Source organism: Phyllostomus hastatus, unplaced genomic scaffold, assembly GCF_019186645.2.
Source record: "Phyllostomus hastatus isolate PE091 unplaced genomic scaffold, TTU_PhHast_1.1 phas_contig_40, whole genome shotgun sequence".
Taxonomy (NCBI): domain Eukaryota; kingdom Metazoa; phylum Chordata; class Mammalia; order Chiroptera; family Phyllostomidae; genus Phyllostomus; species Phyllostomus hastatus.
Genome location: NW_025333872.1, coordinates 92,024,812 through 92,042,700, shown reverse-complemented (window position 1 = coordinate 92,042,700; position 17,889 = coordinate 92,024,812). Strand labels below are relative to the sequence as shown.

Below are 17,889 nucleotides of genomic sequence, written 5' to 3'. Positions count from 1 at the left end.
AGCGTAATGCCGCCAGCTGAGAATAAATGGCTAAGCTTGCTTTAATGTTCATTACTCCTTTCAAAGTGTTTTTGATCATTCTTCTGCCTTGATCCTTATTCAATATTAACTATTTTTAGTTAATATAGATAGACTCTGAAATAACTTTTATTAACTACAGACCTCTAATCGGGCAGAGTCTCTCCTATGCAAAAGGATCTGGAGAGTAGAGTTATATGGAGAAATACAGTTCATTGACATTATTTTCTGTTTCTAATGTGGACAGGATTAAAGAGCATTCAATCTTTTATGTCCAGAGACTTCCCTAGATGAATCTTACCCTAGTTTGTCCTTTCCTCAGTTTATGTCTCTTTCCCGGCCCTCTCCCCAGTTCAGTGTCCACCTCCCGACCCAGCGTCCCTGACACACATCACAGGCCAATCACGCACCGGACCGAACCCCTGACCTTCCCACAGCAGTCTCCCCCTGCTCCCGCCGCCTCCCCACGGTGGCTAGTGGCAAACCCACCCTTCCATTCGGCACGCCCTGGCGCATAAACCGCCCTGGATTCCATACCCGGCGTCCAGCCAGCCAGCCCACTGCTGCTTCCGAACTTCAGAAGACAGCAGGAGTCCTCCCCCTCAGAGCCCTCTGCTGCTGCAAGGCCTCTAAGAGGGTAACCCTCACGAGGGCAGGGACTTCTGCCTGCCTGGTGGGCTGCTGTTTGGCCTGGGCCGGGGCGGTGCCTGGCCTGTGGGGAGGGTACCGTAAACATTGAATGGGAGAATTCAGGGACTGATTTTGAGTATAGAAAATAGCATTACTGAAACCACACATGACCTTTGCATGAGTAAAAGTATGATTTTGACCTTTCCAAAGGAGGCTACTCCTGAGTTTTATCACTTTGATGTAATAATAATATGTACCATTATAAGCTGCTTCCTGTATGCTGAATACTATTTGAGGCACTTTGGTACTTATTTCTCAAGAGGAGCCTGCGAGATAACAGGAACCCTCATTTTACAGATGAGAAAACCAAGCTCCAGAGGAGCTGAGAAACAGCTAAGCTGTAAGGCGAGTAAGTGGGAGTCTGGGCCAGGAGGGCGTGCGGTTTGAAGCCGTTCTGCGCTCAGAGCACCGTCCTGCGCTCAGAGCACCGTCCTGCCGCCCCTTGCAACACAGAGTATTTCCAGGTGTCAGCTTGAGGAGCCGCCCCCTTCCGGGGTGGTGCGGGCTCCGCTCTGGAACAGATGGACCCCGGCGTCTCTGCAGCTTTGGGTACAAGGGCACACTTCCCGCTCATGCCAAGTGACTGCGGAGTACCTACCTGGCCAGTGCCTCAGCAGTGCATCGCTTTTTGGCTTTCAAATGTTTTCATTTTTCTGCTTGTAAGGAAAAATGACCTGTGATTGCCTTCGTGTCTCTCCTAGTGATGACAATCTGGATATCCAGGAAAGCGTCTCTTTGCTTTCCGAAAGAATCAGTCATGTAGCCGCATGTCTGAGAAATGACAACAGCACCGTACCTTTGCACGAGGCTGATCCCCGGACCGGTGCCTCTCACCGCTTCCGACCGCGCACGCCTGGCCTTGGGAGAGCCCCACCTGGGACGCAGCACCTGGCCCCGTGGCTCTGATCTCACTGGTCTGGGACGCCGCCCACCTCAGTGCAGTGGGAAGTTGGGGCTCTGATTTATTACAAAACAACGGCGTCCTTTCGCAGTTGCTTTCTGTTCAACCTTGAAAATAATGAAATTCAGAACAAGATAAAATAGTTTCCTGTTCCAGGCCCACACATTTAAAGTGATTGGCTGAATCTTAAAATAATGTTTCTCTTCTCACCCAGTCTTTGGACATGAATAGTATCAGCTAAGAACACAAGTAGCCCATTGTTTACCTAATCTTTATGGTCATTTTAGTTATAATATAATGTTTTAGATCGGTGTGGGGACTTTAACTTTTAAAAAAAGGGGGCAGTCTGTAGTTCAGCGGATAATGGTGAAAATGGAGATGAGTCTTCTCAGTTTACGTGCGTGCTCAGATGTCTAACGAGGCCGTCCTGGTTTCTGAGGGCGTCTGCAGCCAGTCGGGCTGCGTACGGGCTGTGCTTCCGTCGTGCTCGATTATCTGTTACCGAGTTTTTACAACGTCTTGTTACTCCTGTTTGTCTCCACGAGAAAGGCTCTTGAGGGCTTGTCTTTGTCTTCATCACATTTGTTTGGAACACTAAGACTGTGCATCGTGGTGACATTTGCAGACCAACTTAATCTCATAAGTAACATAAACACGAATTTGCTGTGGCCTTATTACCATTGCATGCATTCTCTTTGCACATTATTTTGAAGAGCAGGGCAAGCAAACAAACAAACAGACAAACAAAGACAGTCATTTATTGGTCGTACCTGAGATTGTGGGCTGCGTGCGTCAGTTCGGGTCCAGCTCTCGGTCACGGCCCCTCCCCTTTCTTCTCTCTTCCCTGTGATTCTCCCTTTGTACCGGGCTGGGTTTCCCGCCTCGGGCTCCCAGCCCACGGGGTCCTGGGTGGGTTCGTGTGGACTTCGTCACCTTGCCACACAAGAGAGTGTGCATCCGTTTTCATGGTTTCTCATTTCCCATGACACCTAGGGAGGACTGTGAGGCCCCCACACCTCCGAGGTTAACCTAGTAAAATCACCACGGGAAAGATAACATCCAGCAGCTGGAGACTCATCTTTAACGAGGGCAGGCTCCTTTCCAGGTAGAAACAGGAAGAGCGGGACCGCACGATCACTTTTAAAGGAGAAATACCTCTCAGCAAAAGGAGGGCAGGTCTGTGCTGCCAGCACGTGGGCCCAGTTCTAGTCTCTCTGGCAATTTCACATTAGTATATTGACTCATTTGGAACTGATATATTTCTGTCCTGTTTGTTTATCAGTCTTTAATAGTAACACATTTTTTATAGCAAAAGCAGTTACTGAGTGCCTTGTGAGTTTGCTTAGATGGATCATTCCTAGGAACTGGGCGATGCGGAGGGAGAGGTCGGAGTCTCTCCGGACCTGCGAGACCAGCGGCTCGGCCTGCCGATCCCAGTGGGCTGCCCCCCCTCCCGCCCCCCACCAGCAGGGCAGCTCCGAGCCTGTGTGGGCAGCTCTTCCACACCCACAGCTGCAGTGGGAGCAGGGCACCTCCAGAGGTGCTGACCCACGAACACCGAGGCCGTGGTTTGTGGGAAAGGTCAAGGTTTTAGAAAGGTGTTTTGCCACAGTCATCTGGAAACTGCACGTTAGATAGAACAGAAAATCCTAAACCAATGTTCGTTTTGTTCTCCTTGCATTTTGTTCAGAATTAAGTGTACGCTCCTTTCCTGGGACCAAGGAACCGCAACTCATCTCGCTGTTACTGTTGTTGCTAGTTGCCCTGATTTGCATACATGCATACGTAATTTACACAGTCAGGCGTTCTTTCTCTCCATGTCCTCCTCATGCCGGGCATCTCTTAGGCATACTTCTCATCATGCTCTCAGCCCTCTGTCATTCTCTGTGTGCTCATCCTCTGAGAAGGGGAAAAACCATTCGAAGTTCTACAGGAGGAGCAAAAAGAGGGAGGAAATTCTGTAGAAATTAGTATTGTTACAATAACAAACAAATTGTAAACTTCAAAGGAAGATACGCAGGTACTAATGGTGTCAGTCTTGTTGAACACGCTTGTTTGGAATACCTGGGATGCTTTGAAAGTGTTTGAGGTTTAAGGTCGTACAACTGAAATTCTGTCCTTGACTTGGGCGTGGCCCAAGAATTACAGGTAGAATAAACTAATCATACGACATTTGATTTACATTTATGTCCGTAAATCTTTTGGTTTCCTACAAAATGCATCACTGTAACATCACAGGCACTGAGGACTTGCTCCTCTTGTCTGGGGAAGTCGACACTGCGGGGTCTGATGGCCACGGGAGGCCGCAACCAGCTCCGAGCGGGTCCCTGCAGGGGACGTGGTGCAGGAGGAGCCAGGAGTGCCCCCAGTGCACTCACCTGCCCCTGTCGTCTCTCCGGACACTGACCGTGGCTCTCCCAGACCCGGAGTCTCGTCGGGCAGTGCCGAGGCCTCAGAGCCGGCAGACCCCTTGCACTGCACACGACACCCCTCCAGCTGTGAGCCGTCCCTCTCCTGTTGTTCCCGAAGTCTCGTTGGTTATTCTCTGTCGTCATTCTTTTCTCTCCGCATTCCTTCTGTCACCTCCAAGTTCCGATTCTAGCTCTGCTGATTAAACCGTAACTGACTTTGTGATCGGTCTTCCTCTCCAGTGGCTTGAACGCCACGGGGGGTGTCGAAGACCCTTTCCTAGGCAGTGGCCAGTACTGTTGCGTGGGGTGGTTATTCAGTTTCTTCGCATATTGTGATCATCTCAGGGTCAGGAGCCAGGCCATACATCTTCAGTGTTGCCCAGATCGTGTGGGTTCGAGATCTGAGTTGACACTGTCTAAGCTTCGAGATTTAGTATCTACCTACCCTGGGGTCTCTTACGAGTCCACAGTCTGCTCCAAGCTCCTGTCAACCTTGTCCCAGACTCTGGCCTGGAAAGTGCAACTTCTGCCTCCAGCCTCTTGTGTCCAAGGATGCTGTGTTGAGAAACATAATCTCAGCTTGCAAAAGCATTGACATTATAGTGGATTTGAGAGACAAATATTTAACCTCATTATAAATACCTTAATTTGAAATTTTAGTAAGTCATTTTGGTGTGCTGATAGACTGGGTTTGGAAAAGGGCCGGCAACATCAAGCGGGAGTTTTTAAGTGCACCTGTTACCTGTCTACTGACTTCTTTGTAATCATACCCTTTAATAGACTTAACATCGAGGAAGGGAAAAATGGTTGTAATTTTAAATACGCATTCAATTAGAAGGAAAAAGCATTTTTTGTGTCTGTTACCATAGTTACTGAGGGGCTTTCCTGTGGCTTCAGGGAACACGGGCCCTATTATTCAGAATAATTCTGAGAAGTGCCCTGGTGGCGAGGGCGGCAGAGGAGGTTTTTCCGAGAGGCAGGACACATTACTGGAAGAGCCTTTCTTTACAGGGCGTTTCACCGCGTCCCCCGTTAATTGTAACTGTATTTGATTGTGAGTGGAAATTTTAGTTGCGTTACACTGTTAGGCTGCCGGGCAACAAAACCCAAACTTCAGAAGTCTACTGCCACGGTTTACACAGAGTGCTGCTGTGTTTGGGCAGGGTCGTAAAACCTTATTTAGGCAAATGTTAGGCATTTCCTGTCCTGTGTTTGCAAACACCAGCTGTATCTCAAAGGAATGACATCAGGCAAATGAAGATGAGGCCAGGGTTTTAAATCCAGGGAAGCTGGAAGTGGCGGTTTCTGCACTGTAAGGAGAATCATCTACCCCATTATTGGTGTGTTCTGTCTTAACGGTCTCTGAACAGTAGAGTTTTGATGTTTTGTGGGTTTAGGGGTAGGTAGGGCTTAAATTTTTCTCGTATCTTGCTAAAAGCTTCTTTTCTCTGGAGACTGGGAGGCCGTTGGATGACACCCAGGGACTGAAGGATTCCTTTCGGAACCAGCTCAGGGTGGTCAGGTAGGAGGGGGGTGACAGGACCGAAGGGGCGGAGCCGTGGAGGACGGCAGGCCGGCCCAGAGGTGGGGACCGGGTGCCAGGGAGTGGCAGGCCCAGAGGTGGGGACGGGGTGCCAGGGAGTGGCAGGCCCAGAGGTGGGGACCGGGTGCCGGGGGGTGGCAGGCCCAGAGGTGGGGACGGGGTGCCGGGGGTGGGGGTGGCAGGCCCAGAGGTGGGGACCGGGTGCCAGGGAGTGGCAGGCCCAGAGGTGAGGACCGGGTGCCAGGGAGTGGCAGGCCCAGAGGTGGGGACGGGGTCCCAGGGAGTGGCGTGGGGAGCTGCAGAGTGGAGGGGTGGGCAGGGTCTAAGGATGGCGGAGAGCCTTCCCGCCGGTTGCCTGCACTTCCCTGCCGCAGATCGGGGGTGGGGAGGACAGGTGGAAGGGACGTTTCAGAGGGAGCGAGCAGTATCTGTCGGTCACCGCCATGACAGTGCGACCTGGGCTGCCCTCCCCCTCGCCCCAGCTGTCTGTTCTCTCCGCTCGCCCTCCCTCAGACGTGCTCTGGGAGGAAGCAGTCTTTTCTGCCCAGCCTGCGGTGCTGCTCCCGTTCCTTCCACCCCGAAGTCACCTCCACACGCCCGGTCCCCCTCAGTCCCTCTCTCCTGCGTCCTGATCGCCAGCCTCCCTGAGACCCCTGGGCACTGCTCTGCGGGGTTTTCTCAGGTTCTGAGGGAAGGCCTGGCCTTGTAACCGAAGCCCTCGGTGTCCCGAAGGGCGTGCCTGTCACTAAACCTGGTGGAACTGAGTAAGCGCATAGAACCCGGGTTGACAACTGGTGTTGTCAACTCTGATTCAGATTTAATAAGAACATTGAACATTGTCTTCAGACAGTCACTCTGAAGTGGAGCAACTGCTGCTCCACCAAAGAGGTGTCACCTTCAGTGAGGCAGTCTGCAGGCCGCGGACAGGAGGGGACACTCTCAGTGCAGAAAGAGCCCTCCCCCCCCACTCCCGGCAGCTCTCCGTCACCTGCCCAGAGCCGTCCGTCCCTCCTGCCAGCCGCGCCATCCCGACCACAGGCTCTCCACTGTCTGTCGGCAGTTATGTCAGACAGGTGCGGCTGTCGCTCATTCGGGGACAGGATCGCTGATTGTTCAAGGAGGGGGCGGCAGCTCAGACCCCCCGAGGACAAACACCGGGGCTCCTCCAGACGTCCACGCCGGCTGCCTGATGGGGGGCACATCTTCAGGCACTTCCTTTCTATTCTCCGGTCCCGAGGGTCTCGTGTCATGCAAGCATTGGGCCTCCACCCTGAAAACAGAAACCCAGTCCCCATCCTCCTGGAACACTGGCCAGTTTTAAGGAGTTGTGTAGCCACAGACTCTTTAGGAGCAAGTCCTCCTAAGAGAGTTGGATAGCCCCTGTAGTGTTTGACAAACACAATTCCTTTTCAGAAGGCAGTGGTACAACCCACACTTCATAAGCCACTGGACTGTCTTGGTCTTTGTAGAGTCCGTGCGATGCTCTCAGGAGCGAGGTCAGCAGTTCGGTAGACAGAACCCTCCGTGTATTCCGAACAGACTCCCGTGGCCCAGAGCGTGGATTCTGTCAGGCATTTTGGGGCGTAACTCGCATTTTTCCCTTTGTACCTCCAGCATTTCCCCTTTGTTAGTTTGAATATATCCTTGTGAATCACCATGAGTCCATTTTTAGAATGAGTCAGGCTATAAATCTCATAACGGATTTGCCTGGAAAGTTTTATTTTCTGATAATTAAAGAATCTCAACAGCTGGTAGCAGCCTCACACGGAAGCAGTGACATTTTTGGCGGTTTCCTTTTTTCTCTGGGTCCTGCCTGTGCCACCTGGGGCATTTAAAGGTGCTACCAGGAAGTTATGTGGCCGTGCAGACGACGCTCATGAGTTCTGTCCAGCTGATGAATCGTGTGTCTGTCCCCAAAACGAGTGGCATCCTAGCTGACTCACTTCCGGAGGAGGGAGTTTCACACTAAGTGGCCCCCGGGGGCCCATCTGCCTTCTGTGTTTTGAAGCCCCTTCCTGCCGTCAGAACTGCTGCCGCAGCTTATTTTTCACTCACTCAGAAGCTAAATAAAGCGTTCTGGTGCTATCTGTTTTCTGCCTGCTGACTTTAATGATTATGTGGACTGATTTTAAAGGCCATTGTGAAACTGCATTTTCAAATTAAGTGATCGTCAAGCGCAGGTCCAGCGGATGTCATTATAGCACTAACACACCCGACCGTGATTTCTGAATCCGCTCAGATGCGAACCTGGCAGCTTACGCGCCCAGGGAAGATGAAACTGCAGTCCACGGACGGCGTGTTTGTGAGCGCCGTGCTCTTGGCCACCCTTCCTCCTGCGCCGCACAAAGACGAGTTGTTTATAACGTTACACCACGCAGCAAAATGATGCCCGTTTGCTTGCCCCGAAGGTGGATGTGGGCGTGGTGCACTTCACCCCCCTGGTGCGGCCCGCGATACGGCAGCCGTTCGAGCTGGTGGAGAAGGTCGTGCAGAGCGCGTTCCACTTCCGGCGGAAGTACTGCCACCGCGGACTCGGGTAAGAATGCTCTCTCTTCCCCTCCTCAGCGTTCCTTATGAAATCCTCAGTCACTTCTTCAGAGATTCGGAACTTTTAAAAACATGATTCATGGTCTCTCTAAATATTCCTCTCAGTTCAAATCCTGTGTTACTCAAACCCTGACTGCCACTGAGGGAAGACAGACCTCGATGTAGCCTGAGATGCACATTCAGGTTTTGTTTTGTTTTGTTTCATCAAAAGTACATCGTAAAACTGACAGTCACGGTTTATCATGACCCCGCACTCGGAAGGTCACGCTTTCTCAGTCAGGACCTGCACCTCTGGAACTGGGGGCTCTCAACATTTCCGACCCTAACTGTGTGGGTGTGTGGGGTCTTAAAAATATTTTATTAACGAATAGTGGGCACACAATACTGCATTAGTTCCAGGTGCACAACATGACGAGTAGACATTTGCATACCTTACGCTGTGATCACCACAGTGCGGCAATAACCACCTGCTCCCGCGCAGAGTGACGGCTGTGTCACTGACGGCTGTGTCACTGACGGTACCTCCTGAGCCATGCGCTGCTGCGTCCCTCCGGCTTACTGACCTCGTGTCGGGAAGTGCTTAGCGTGTATTGTCCCTCACCTTTGCACCCGTCCCCCCACCACCTCCCCCTCTGGCAGCCACCGGGTTTTCCTTAGGGGTCTGCTGCTGTTTGATTCGTTCATTTGTTTTGTTAGATTCCACATGCAAGTGAAATCATACGGTATTTGTCTTTTTCTGTCTGATCTATTTCACCTGGCATAATACCCTCTAGGTCCATCCATGCTGTCGCAAATGGTAAGATTTCATTTTTTTTTATGGCTGAGTAATATTTATATCTTTTCTCTGTTCATCAGTGGACACCTAGGCGGCTTCCATTATCGTCACTGTTGTGTTGTAAACAATCCTGAAATGAGCGTGGGGTGCATATATCTTTTTAAATTAGTGTTTTTGCTTATTTGGCTAAGTACCCAGAAATAGAATTCTTGGTTGAACAGTGGTTGTTTTTAATGTTTTTGAGGAATATCCGTACCGTTTCCCGTAGTGGCTACACCAATTTACAATCCCACCAACAGTGTGCAGAAGTTCCCTTTTCTCCACATCCTTGCCAGCACTTGTTGTTAGCTGGCTTTTTGATAATAGCCATTCTGTCGGGTGTGAGGCGATATCTCATTGTGGTTTTAATGTGTATTTCCCTGAGGACTAGTGATACGGAGCATCTTTTTATATGTCTGCTGCCCATCTGTATATCTTTTGGGGAGAAATGTTTATTCAGGTCCTCTGCCTATTTTTTAATCAGATTGTTTTCTTGTTATTATTTGTAGGAGTTCCTTATATATTTTGGATATTACCCCTTATCAGATGTATCATTGGCAAATATCCTCTCCCACTCAGTAGGCTGTTTTGTTTTGTTTTGTTTTTTTTTATTTGGTTAATGGTTTTCTTCACTGTGCAGAAGCTTTTTAGTTTGATATAATCCCATTTGTTTATTTTTTGGTTTTGTTTCCCTTGCCTGAGGAGACATAGCCAAAAAAATATTGCTAAGACTAACATCACAAAGCTTGCTGCCTGTTTTCTTCTGGGATTTTTATGGTTTCCGTTTTTAATTTAAGTCTGTAATCCATTTGAGTTTATTTTTCTATATAGTGTGAGAAAGTGATCCAGTTTTTCTTTTTTTTCTTTTTGCATGAATCTGTCCAGTTTTCCAAACACCACTTATTGAAGAAGACCATCATTTCTCCATTATATACTTTTGCATCCTTTGTTGTGGGTTAAGTGACTGAATAAGCAAGGGTTTATTTCAAGCTCTGTCCTGTTAAACTGTGTATCTGGTTTTTTGTCGGTACCGTATTGTTTTTATTACTACAGCTTTGCCACAGAGTCTGAAATCCAGGAGCATGTTACCTCCAACTCTGGTTCATTTTCAAAAAGATTGCTTCATTCTCCAAATTGACTGTTTAGGGTCTTTTGGGGTCCAATATGTAGGAGTATTTGTTCTACTCCTGAGAAAAATGCAATTGGTAGTTTGATAAGGGAGTTCATTGAATGTATAGACTGCTTTGTATGGTACGGACATTTTAACAATATTAATCCATCTGCTATATAAACATGGTATATATCTTTCTGTTCATTTGTGTCCTCATCAGTTTCCTTCTTCAGTGCCAATCGTTTTCAGACTACAGTTCTTTCACCTTCTTGGTTGAATTTATTCCTAGGAATTTTACTCTTTTTGATGCATTTGTAAATGGGGCTGTTCTCTTCATTTCTCCTTCTAATTGCTTGTTATTGGTGTGTAGAAATGCTAGTATTTTGTTGAGAATTTTAGCATCTATATTCAGGGATATTGGCCTATAATTTTCTTTTTTTGTAGTGTTTTTGTCTGGTTTTGGTATCGGGTAGTACTGGCTTGGAAGGAGTTTGGAAGCATTTCTGCCTCTTCAGTTTTTTTATAATAGTTTGAAATGGATAGGTATTAATTCTTCTTAAATGTTTGGTAGTATTCACCTATGAAGCTATCTGATCCTGAACTTTTCTTTCTTGGGAGCTTGTTAATTACTGCTTCAATATGTGGCTAGTGATCAAACTGTTCAGATTCTCTGTTTCTCCCCGGTTCGGTTTGGGAAGGTTGTTGGTTTCTAGAAATGTATCCATTTCTTCTAGGTTGTTCAATTTGTCGCCATACGATTGTTCATAGTATTCCTTTCTTCTTGTACTCCCCATCCAAAGACTGGCAAATGCTGTTGATTTCCGCAAATTCCATTGAAATCATTCAGTCCTGTAGTCTCGCCTCTCTGTCTAAATCAGGCCCTGGCTACTGGTCTATGTAGTTGACTTTTAAAAAATATTTTCTTTTTATGTTTCAATGACAGTTAATGTACAATATATTAGTACAATCATATAGTAATCACAACCCAGTGATTAGACATTTATATAACTTAAAAAGTGATCACACCAATAAATCTAGTACCCATCTGACACCATGCATAGTTATTAAATATTAACTATATTTCCTATGCTGTACTTTACGTCCCCGTGAACATTCTGTAACTACTAATTTGTACTGCTTAACCCATTCACCTTTTTCATCTAGACCCCCACCCCCTCCCACCTGGCAACCGTCAGTCTGGTCTCTGTATCTCTGAGTCTGTTTCTGTTTTGTGTGGTCCTTTATTTTGTTCTGTAGATTCTGCGTATAAGTGAAATCATATGGTATTGTCTTCTCCGACTTGTTTCACCGAGCCCAGTATTCCAGGCCCACCCACGTTGTTGCAGATGGTAAGGGAGGGTTCATCCTCGATTTTTTGGCTGGGTCACGTTCCGTTGTCTGCGTGCACCGCTTCTTCATCCGTTCGTCTGATGACGGACACGTAGGTGGCTTCCGTATCGCGGCCATTGCAGATAATGTCGCAGTGAACATGTGGGTGTTTTTGATTTAGTGTTTTGGGTTTCTTCACGTAAATATCCAGAAGTGGATTTCTGGGTCCTTCATTGTCTCTTGCTACAGCCTTTGTTTTAAAGCTTATTGTGTCTGCCAAAGTACTGCTACCCAAGCTTTTACTTTTTTAATTTCCATTTTCATGAAATATCTATTTTTTCATTTCTTTAAGTCTGTGTCCTTCCATCTGGAGTGACTGTGTGTGTAAGGGTCTTGTTTTGTTACCCATTCAGTGTCTTTTGATTGTAGCAGTCAGACCCATTTGGATTGCATTACAGGGAATCAGCAGTAGGTTTCAGTTACTGTCATCTTTATTTCTGCCTGCCTCTTTGTTACATTTCCTATCTCTTCTCTGAAGTTCTGAGTTCATGTACTCATTCCCTAAGTTCACTGAGCATCATTATAACCAGTGTTTTGAGCTCTGCATCTGGTAGATTGCTTGTCTCCATTTTGTTTAGCTTATTTTTCTGGAGTTTTGTTCCATACTTTCCTTTAGTCCATGTTTCCTTGTCTCATCCTGGCAGCCTCCATGTGTTAGGTAGAGCTGCTGTGTCTCCCAGCCTTGGGAGAGTGGTCATCGGTGTCCTGTAGGCCCCGTGGCACAGCCTCCCTGACAACCAGAGCTGGGCTCTCCAGATGCATCCCCCCATGTGGGCTGTGTGCACCCTCCTATTGGAGTTGAGCCTTGATTGCTGTTGGCACATCAGGGGGAGGTGTCTACCCCCAGGCCAACGGGCTGTGAGGACTGGCTGCAGCTACAGTGGAGGAGCTGCTGTGCAGGGGCCGACCCCACGGAGCAGGACTCACACCAGCAGGGCGCTGGTGCCCACTGAGTCTGCCTCTGTGAGTGTGTCACTTGTGGAGGTGGTTGGGTGGTGCAAGCCAAGATCACCTGCTGCCTGTGACCTGCCCGGGGCCACCCAGCATGAGCTAGAGTGAGCTGCAGGCAGCTGTTACTTGTGCTGGGCTCAGAGGTGCTTGGGGGACACCGAGCTGTGATCTGAGGCCAGCTGCTGCTAGTGCTGGGCCTGGGGCCACTTAGCAAAAGGTACTGAGCACACTGAGGCCACATGCTGCTTCTCTGGTGTTTGTGGACCTTGGAGAGATGTAGGCAAGCCCACAACATTGGCCAGGATAGGTTGGTTGTATGGAAAAGCCTTTGACAATGGCTTCAGTGGGCCAGCAAGCCGGATGGGGCACAGTCTCACGACTTACCTGAGGTGGGGACAAACTACGTGTGTCCTTAGCCAGGCTGATGGAGAATGAGATGTGGTCCCAAATTATGGCCCTGTGAGCGGACGGCTCAGCAAGGAGCAATGACCTCTGCCAGCACCTCTCTCCGGGAGAAAGCTGCCCCTCCCACCTTTGCTCCAAAGCCAGACTAACTAATTTCCTCATTTCTGTCCCTGGCACCTCGTGAGCGGCTGCCCCAGCACAGGAGCTCAGAATGCATGCGTTTGAGTCAGTCCATCTGTGGGCCCTTTAAGAGGAATGCCCGGGGTTCCAGCAGTTCTTTAATACACGCAGCCGCAGCCCCCACTGGTGTTCACAGCACTGGTTGTGAGGACTTCTCTTCCTGGCACTGCACCCCTGGGCTGGGGCGCAGAGACCTGCTGCGGGACTGGACCCCTCGATCCTGGGGTGACCTCCGCAGCCAAGACGTTCCTTGATTTCCAGCCACTACTCCTGAGTGTTGTACCCGCCTGTTCCATGCCTCCCCCTCTTCTACCGGTCTTGATGTGGCTTCTTTCTTAAATCCCTAGTTGTAGGACGTCCGAGCTGGGTTTCAGGTGCTTCTGAAGGATGGCTCTCCTGCGGTTTGGTGGAAGTTTTGATGTGGTCGTGGGAGCCCTTGGGCGCTGCATTCCCCTCCTCCCCCATCCCGGCCGAGAGCCCCATCCACAGCGCCCTTTTATGACCCTGGTGTGTCTGTGGTGCAGGTTATAACTTCTCTTTCACTCTGATTTTATTTCTTTGGGCTCTCCCTGTTTTTCCTGGATGAGTCTAGCTTGAAGGTTTGTCGATTTTGTTTATCTTTTTAAAATACCACCTTTTAGTTTCATTACCACCACCTTTTCTATTGCTTTCCAGTCTCTACTTGATTTCTTTCTGCTCTGATGTTTATAATTTTGTTCCTTCTACTTAACTTCAGTTTTGAGTGTTCTTCCGTAGGTGTAAAAGTACATTATTTGGGACTTTTGGTTGTTTACGTCTTAAGGCGGACTTGCGTGACCACGCACTGCTCTCGTGGAACTGCTGCTGCTGCACCCCAGACATTCGGGGGAGTTGTCTCCATTCCCACTGCCTGTTGGACTTCCTCTTTGATCCACGGGTGGTCGGCTAGCATGTTGCTTAGTCTCCACGTTTTTGTGTCTTTTCCAATTTTCTTCTTGTATTTGGTGTCCAGTTTTGTATCTATGTCATCAGAAAAAATGCTTGATAATTATTTCAGTTGTCCTTCATATATTGCAGCTTCTTTCCCGTCCTAACGTGTAATCTGTCCTAGTAAATGTTGCATGTGCTGCACTTGAATGGAATATATTCTGAGTTTGGGGATGAAATGTGTTTTTTTTTTAATGTCTGTTAATTCAGTCTGGCTTAATGTGACATTAAGGCCATTGTTCCCTTTCAGTGACTGACTGGGCGATCTATCCATCGATGTTCGGGGGTGTTTGAGTCCCCAGCTGTGTTACTGTAATATTATCAAGTTCTCCCTTTATGTCTTTTTACCATTTGCTTCACATATTGAGGTGCTCCTGTGTTGGGTGCACTGATATTCACCAGTGTTACATCCTGTTCTGGGAGGGACCTTTTTATCATTACACGAAAATGTCTTTGTCTCTTTTTATAGTCTTCGTTTCAAAGTCTGTTCTGTCTGATGTGTGCATGCTACCCCAGCACTCCTGTGTCCATGGAATATCTTCTGCATCCTTTCATTCCCTGTGTCTTTTGCTCTGAAGGGGTGTCTCCTAGGCGGAATATAAGTGGGTCTTGTTCTTTCATCCGCTCAGCGACCCTGAGTCTTCTGACTGGGGTATTTACTCCATTTAGATCTGAAGTGGTTACTGGTAGGTGTGCAGTTATTGCCACTCTGTTCGTTGTGTTTCGGTTCTGTAGTTTTCTCTGTTCTTCTCCACCTCTTCCCTTGTCTTTTCCTGATTTTTTTTCCCATCTTTTGTTTGGGTTCCTTTTTCTCCTTTTTTTGCTATCTTTTGTAGGTTTGTGGTTGCCACAAGGTCCCTATATATTGATCTGCAGCTGTAGCAGACTGTGCTCAGCTGACGGGCATTCAGGTTTGAACACATTTTAAAAGTGCTACATTTTTATTTCGCCCCATCCCTTGTTTTTGACAGCAAATTTTAGATCTTGCTGTTTCGTTTTAGTTGATTTTGCTACTTTTGTCTTTTAACCTTCATACTGGCTTTTTAAGTGCTTCATTCACTGTGTTTATTATACATTTGCCTTTAACAATGAGAGTTTTACTTTATATTATTTCTGGTTATGGCCTTTTTTTTTCTGCTTAAAGAAAACCCTTTAATGTCTTGCAAAGCTGATGCAGTACTAAGGAACTTCTTTTGCTTCTCTGGGAAACTCCCATTTAATTCTGAATGATAACCTTGCTGGATAGAGTGTTCTGGTTTGTAGATTCCTTTTTCCCAGCATTTTAAATATATCCTGCTGCTGTCTTTTGGCCTGTAAAGCTTCTGCTGGAAAAAAAAAAAAAATCAGCTGATAGCCTTACAGGATTTCCTTTGTATAGGTCTAGTTTTCCTCTTGCTGCCTTCAAGATTGATTCTGTAACCCTCATTATTTTAGTTACAGTATGTCTTGATACGGGTGTCTCTGGGCTCTTGTCTGGGACTCAGCGTTCTGGAGCTGGGTGTCCCTCCAGGTTGGGAGAGTGTTTAGCTCCCGAGTGCACTCTTCTATATTATCCACAGAGGGTCTGACCAGCCGTTCTTCAACCTTTTTCATCTCGTGACACATATAAACTAATTACTAAAATGTATTTTTTCACAAAATAAAACAAATATAGTTCTGATTCATTTATACAGGATGGCTATTGGATGGCTGATTTTCTTTTTTTTTAAATTTCACAGTCTAAGGGGAGAGAGGTCGGCGCACTGACGAAACAGTCCGGCACTGCGTGTTTTGAAAATTCTCGCGGCCCACGGGTTGGGAGTCGCTGATCTGATCTGCTGTGATCCCCTGTTGTGGTTTTCATGTCAGTTGCTGTATTCTTCAGCCCTGATTGCTTACTCCATCTTCCAGCTCCTTCTGAAGTTCTCACCGAGTCCTTGATTCTACTCTGAAGTTTGGTCAGCACCCGAATGACCATTACTTTGCTCTTTATCAGGCAAATTACTGTCTTGGTTTCACTAGAGCTCTTTCTTGTTCCTTCATTTGGGACATATTCCCTTGTCTTCTCATTTTGTTTGACTTTGTGTCTATGTCTATGAATGGGACAAAACAGCTCTCTCCCCCTCCCATGTGCAGGAGCAACCTCTGTGCACGCCGTGTGCGCCAGGCAGTCTTGCAGGCCACCGGAGCCAGCGCAGGCCTGTGTGATGCCCGGGATGCCCTGTGGGGCCAGCTGGCTGAGGCGACCCCAGGTGCACGGCTACGGCGGCACCCTGGCTGCCCAGGGTTGGCTTGGGGACAGATGGCCCGGGGCGTGCTGTGGCAGCCCTGCAAGTTGACCAGAGCACTTGGACAGGCTCCCACCCACACAGCATAGGTCGGGGCGAGGGGGGGGTTGGGGGAGTGTGACCGAGTGACACCTGCCAGCATCTCCAGTCCTGGAGGGTCCGTGTGGTTCCCCAACTTCTCTCTGCAGTCCCTCTCGTGCCGAAGCTGTTCCGTCAGCCCTCGGCTGTTTTTCAGGAGGAATCGCTGTATATGTGGGTGTCCTTTGGGTGTGTTCATGGGACTGGGTGATTTCGGGGTCGCCCTATGCCACCATCTGGTAGGATTTCCCAACAGAGTGGCGTTTTTTCCGGACACCAGCCAGGGATTCCTACAGTTCCAGTCTGGTGAGTGCAAGGTGTCAGCGTAGATCCCTCAGGCTTGAGGCACCAGGGCCACCAGGCTGTCCCGACTTTGGAGGCCGGCCCCAGGCCCTGGGCCAACACTTGCAGTTCCGACAGACTAGCTGTTAATTGGGGCTGTCCACAACCCCTTCTCCGGATTCAGTGGTTTGCTAGAATGGCTTACAGAAGTCAAGAAAAATGCCTTACTTTCATCTATCAGTTTATTATAAAGTGTGTGACTGCAGAACAGCCTAGGGAAGGAAGGCACAGAGCGTGGTGTGCGGGCCACAGGGTGTGCAGGGCGTCCGCGCCTTGACCAGGTTCTTTGGCCTGGAACCCTGTCGCCCAGCAGTCTCCGTGGAGGGTCCGTTGCATAAGCACAACTGATTTAAGTTACTGGCCATGGGGACCGAGTTCGATCGGCAGCCTGCCTCACCTCTCGGGGGGCCTAGAGGTGATGGCGAAAGTGCCAGCCCTGCGTCCCACGGTCAGTTCCTCTGGCCACTGTCCCCATCCTGAAGCTACCTGGGGGCCCACCAAGAAGCATCTCATTGGCACGGACGCAGCCCTGGTTGAAAGGGGCCTGTTATGGAAAATGAAAGATGCTGCTGTCTCCTGTGTCCCTCGGGAAATGCCAGCGGTTGTGGAAGCTGTGTCAGGAGCCTCCACGGAGATCAAGTATATACCAGGTGGGGCAAAAGTAGGTTCACAGTTGTGAGTGCACGAAACAGTTCATTCTTGTGTTTTCCATGTGAACAACTGTAAACCTACTTCTGCCACACCCTGTATCTCTTTTCACTATTTTTAAAAAGTGTTTTCTTTTCACCAAGTTACTATCTTTCTTCTTTAAGGATGCAGAACTGCACAGCAAGGGTAGCTTCTGAGCGCAAGGATAATGTCCCAGAGGGTGCGTGCGGCCCTTTTCTGCTCAGCATCGAGCTCCTGCTCCGCACGGGCGGGCGGCCCCCTCCAAGACCTGGGTGGAGCCTGCTGGCTTGCAGCCCGGTGCCTCAGCAGGCCCCGGCATGACCGCGGTGGTCTGCGTGCTGTGACGGCCCAGAAAATATTAGGCCCAGCTGCGATCTGATTCAGAAAGCAGGAAAATGTGTGTTTTTAAGAGAGTTCCATCTGCCATAGTCAGCATTTAGCTCTTTAAAGTGGAGAATCTTTACAGGGACAGTTCTCATTTGTCTAACCTCCCCCACCCCGCCCCACGCAGCTCCACCTTAACGCCCCCTTTCCGGCCTGTGGCCCATACCTTTATCACACGGGGCACCGCTGGGCAGCTGCCTCCCGAGACCCATTGCTGTCCACG

At 48.8% G+C, this 17,889-nt stretch overlaps 1 protein-coding gene across 2 annotated transcripts in view; it reads left to right on the top strand.

The window, feature by feature from the left end:
• Positions 1 to 17,889, top strand: part of TFB1M (transcription factor B1, mitochondrial) — a 57,053-nt gene that overhangs the window by 37,565 nt on the left and 1,599 nt on the right. For both annotated transcript variants that reach the window (XM_045842994.1, XM_045842993.1), the window contains one exon: positions 7,972 to 8,099. In XM_045842994.1, coding sequence (XP_045698950.1) covers positions 7,972 to 8,099 — 128 coding nt within the window. The remainder of the gene's footprint in view (positions 1 to 7,971; positions 8,100 to 17,889) is intronic.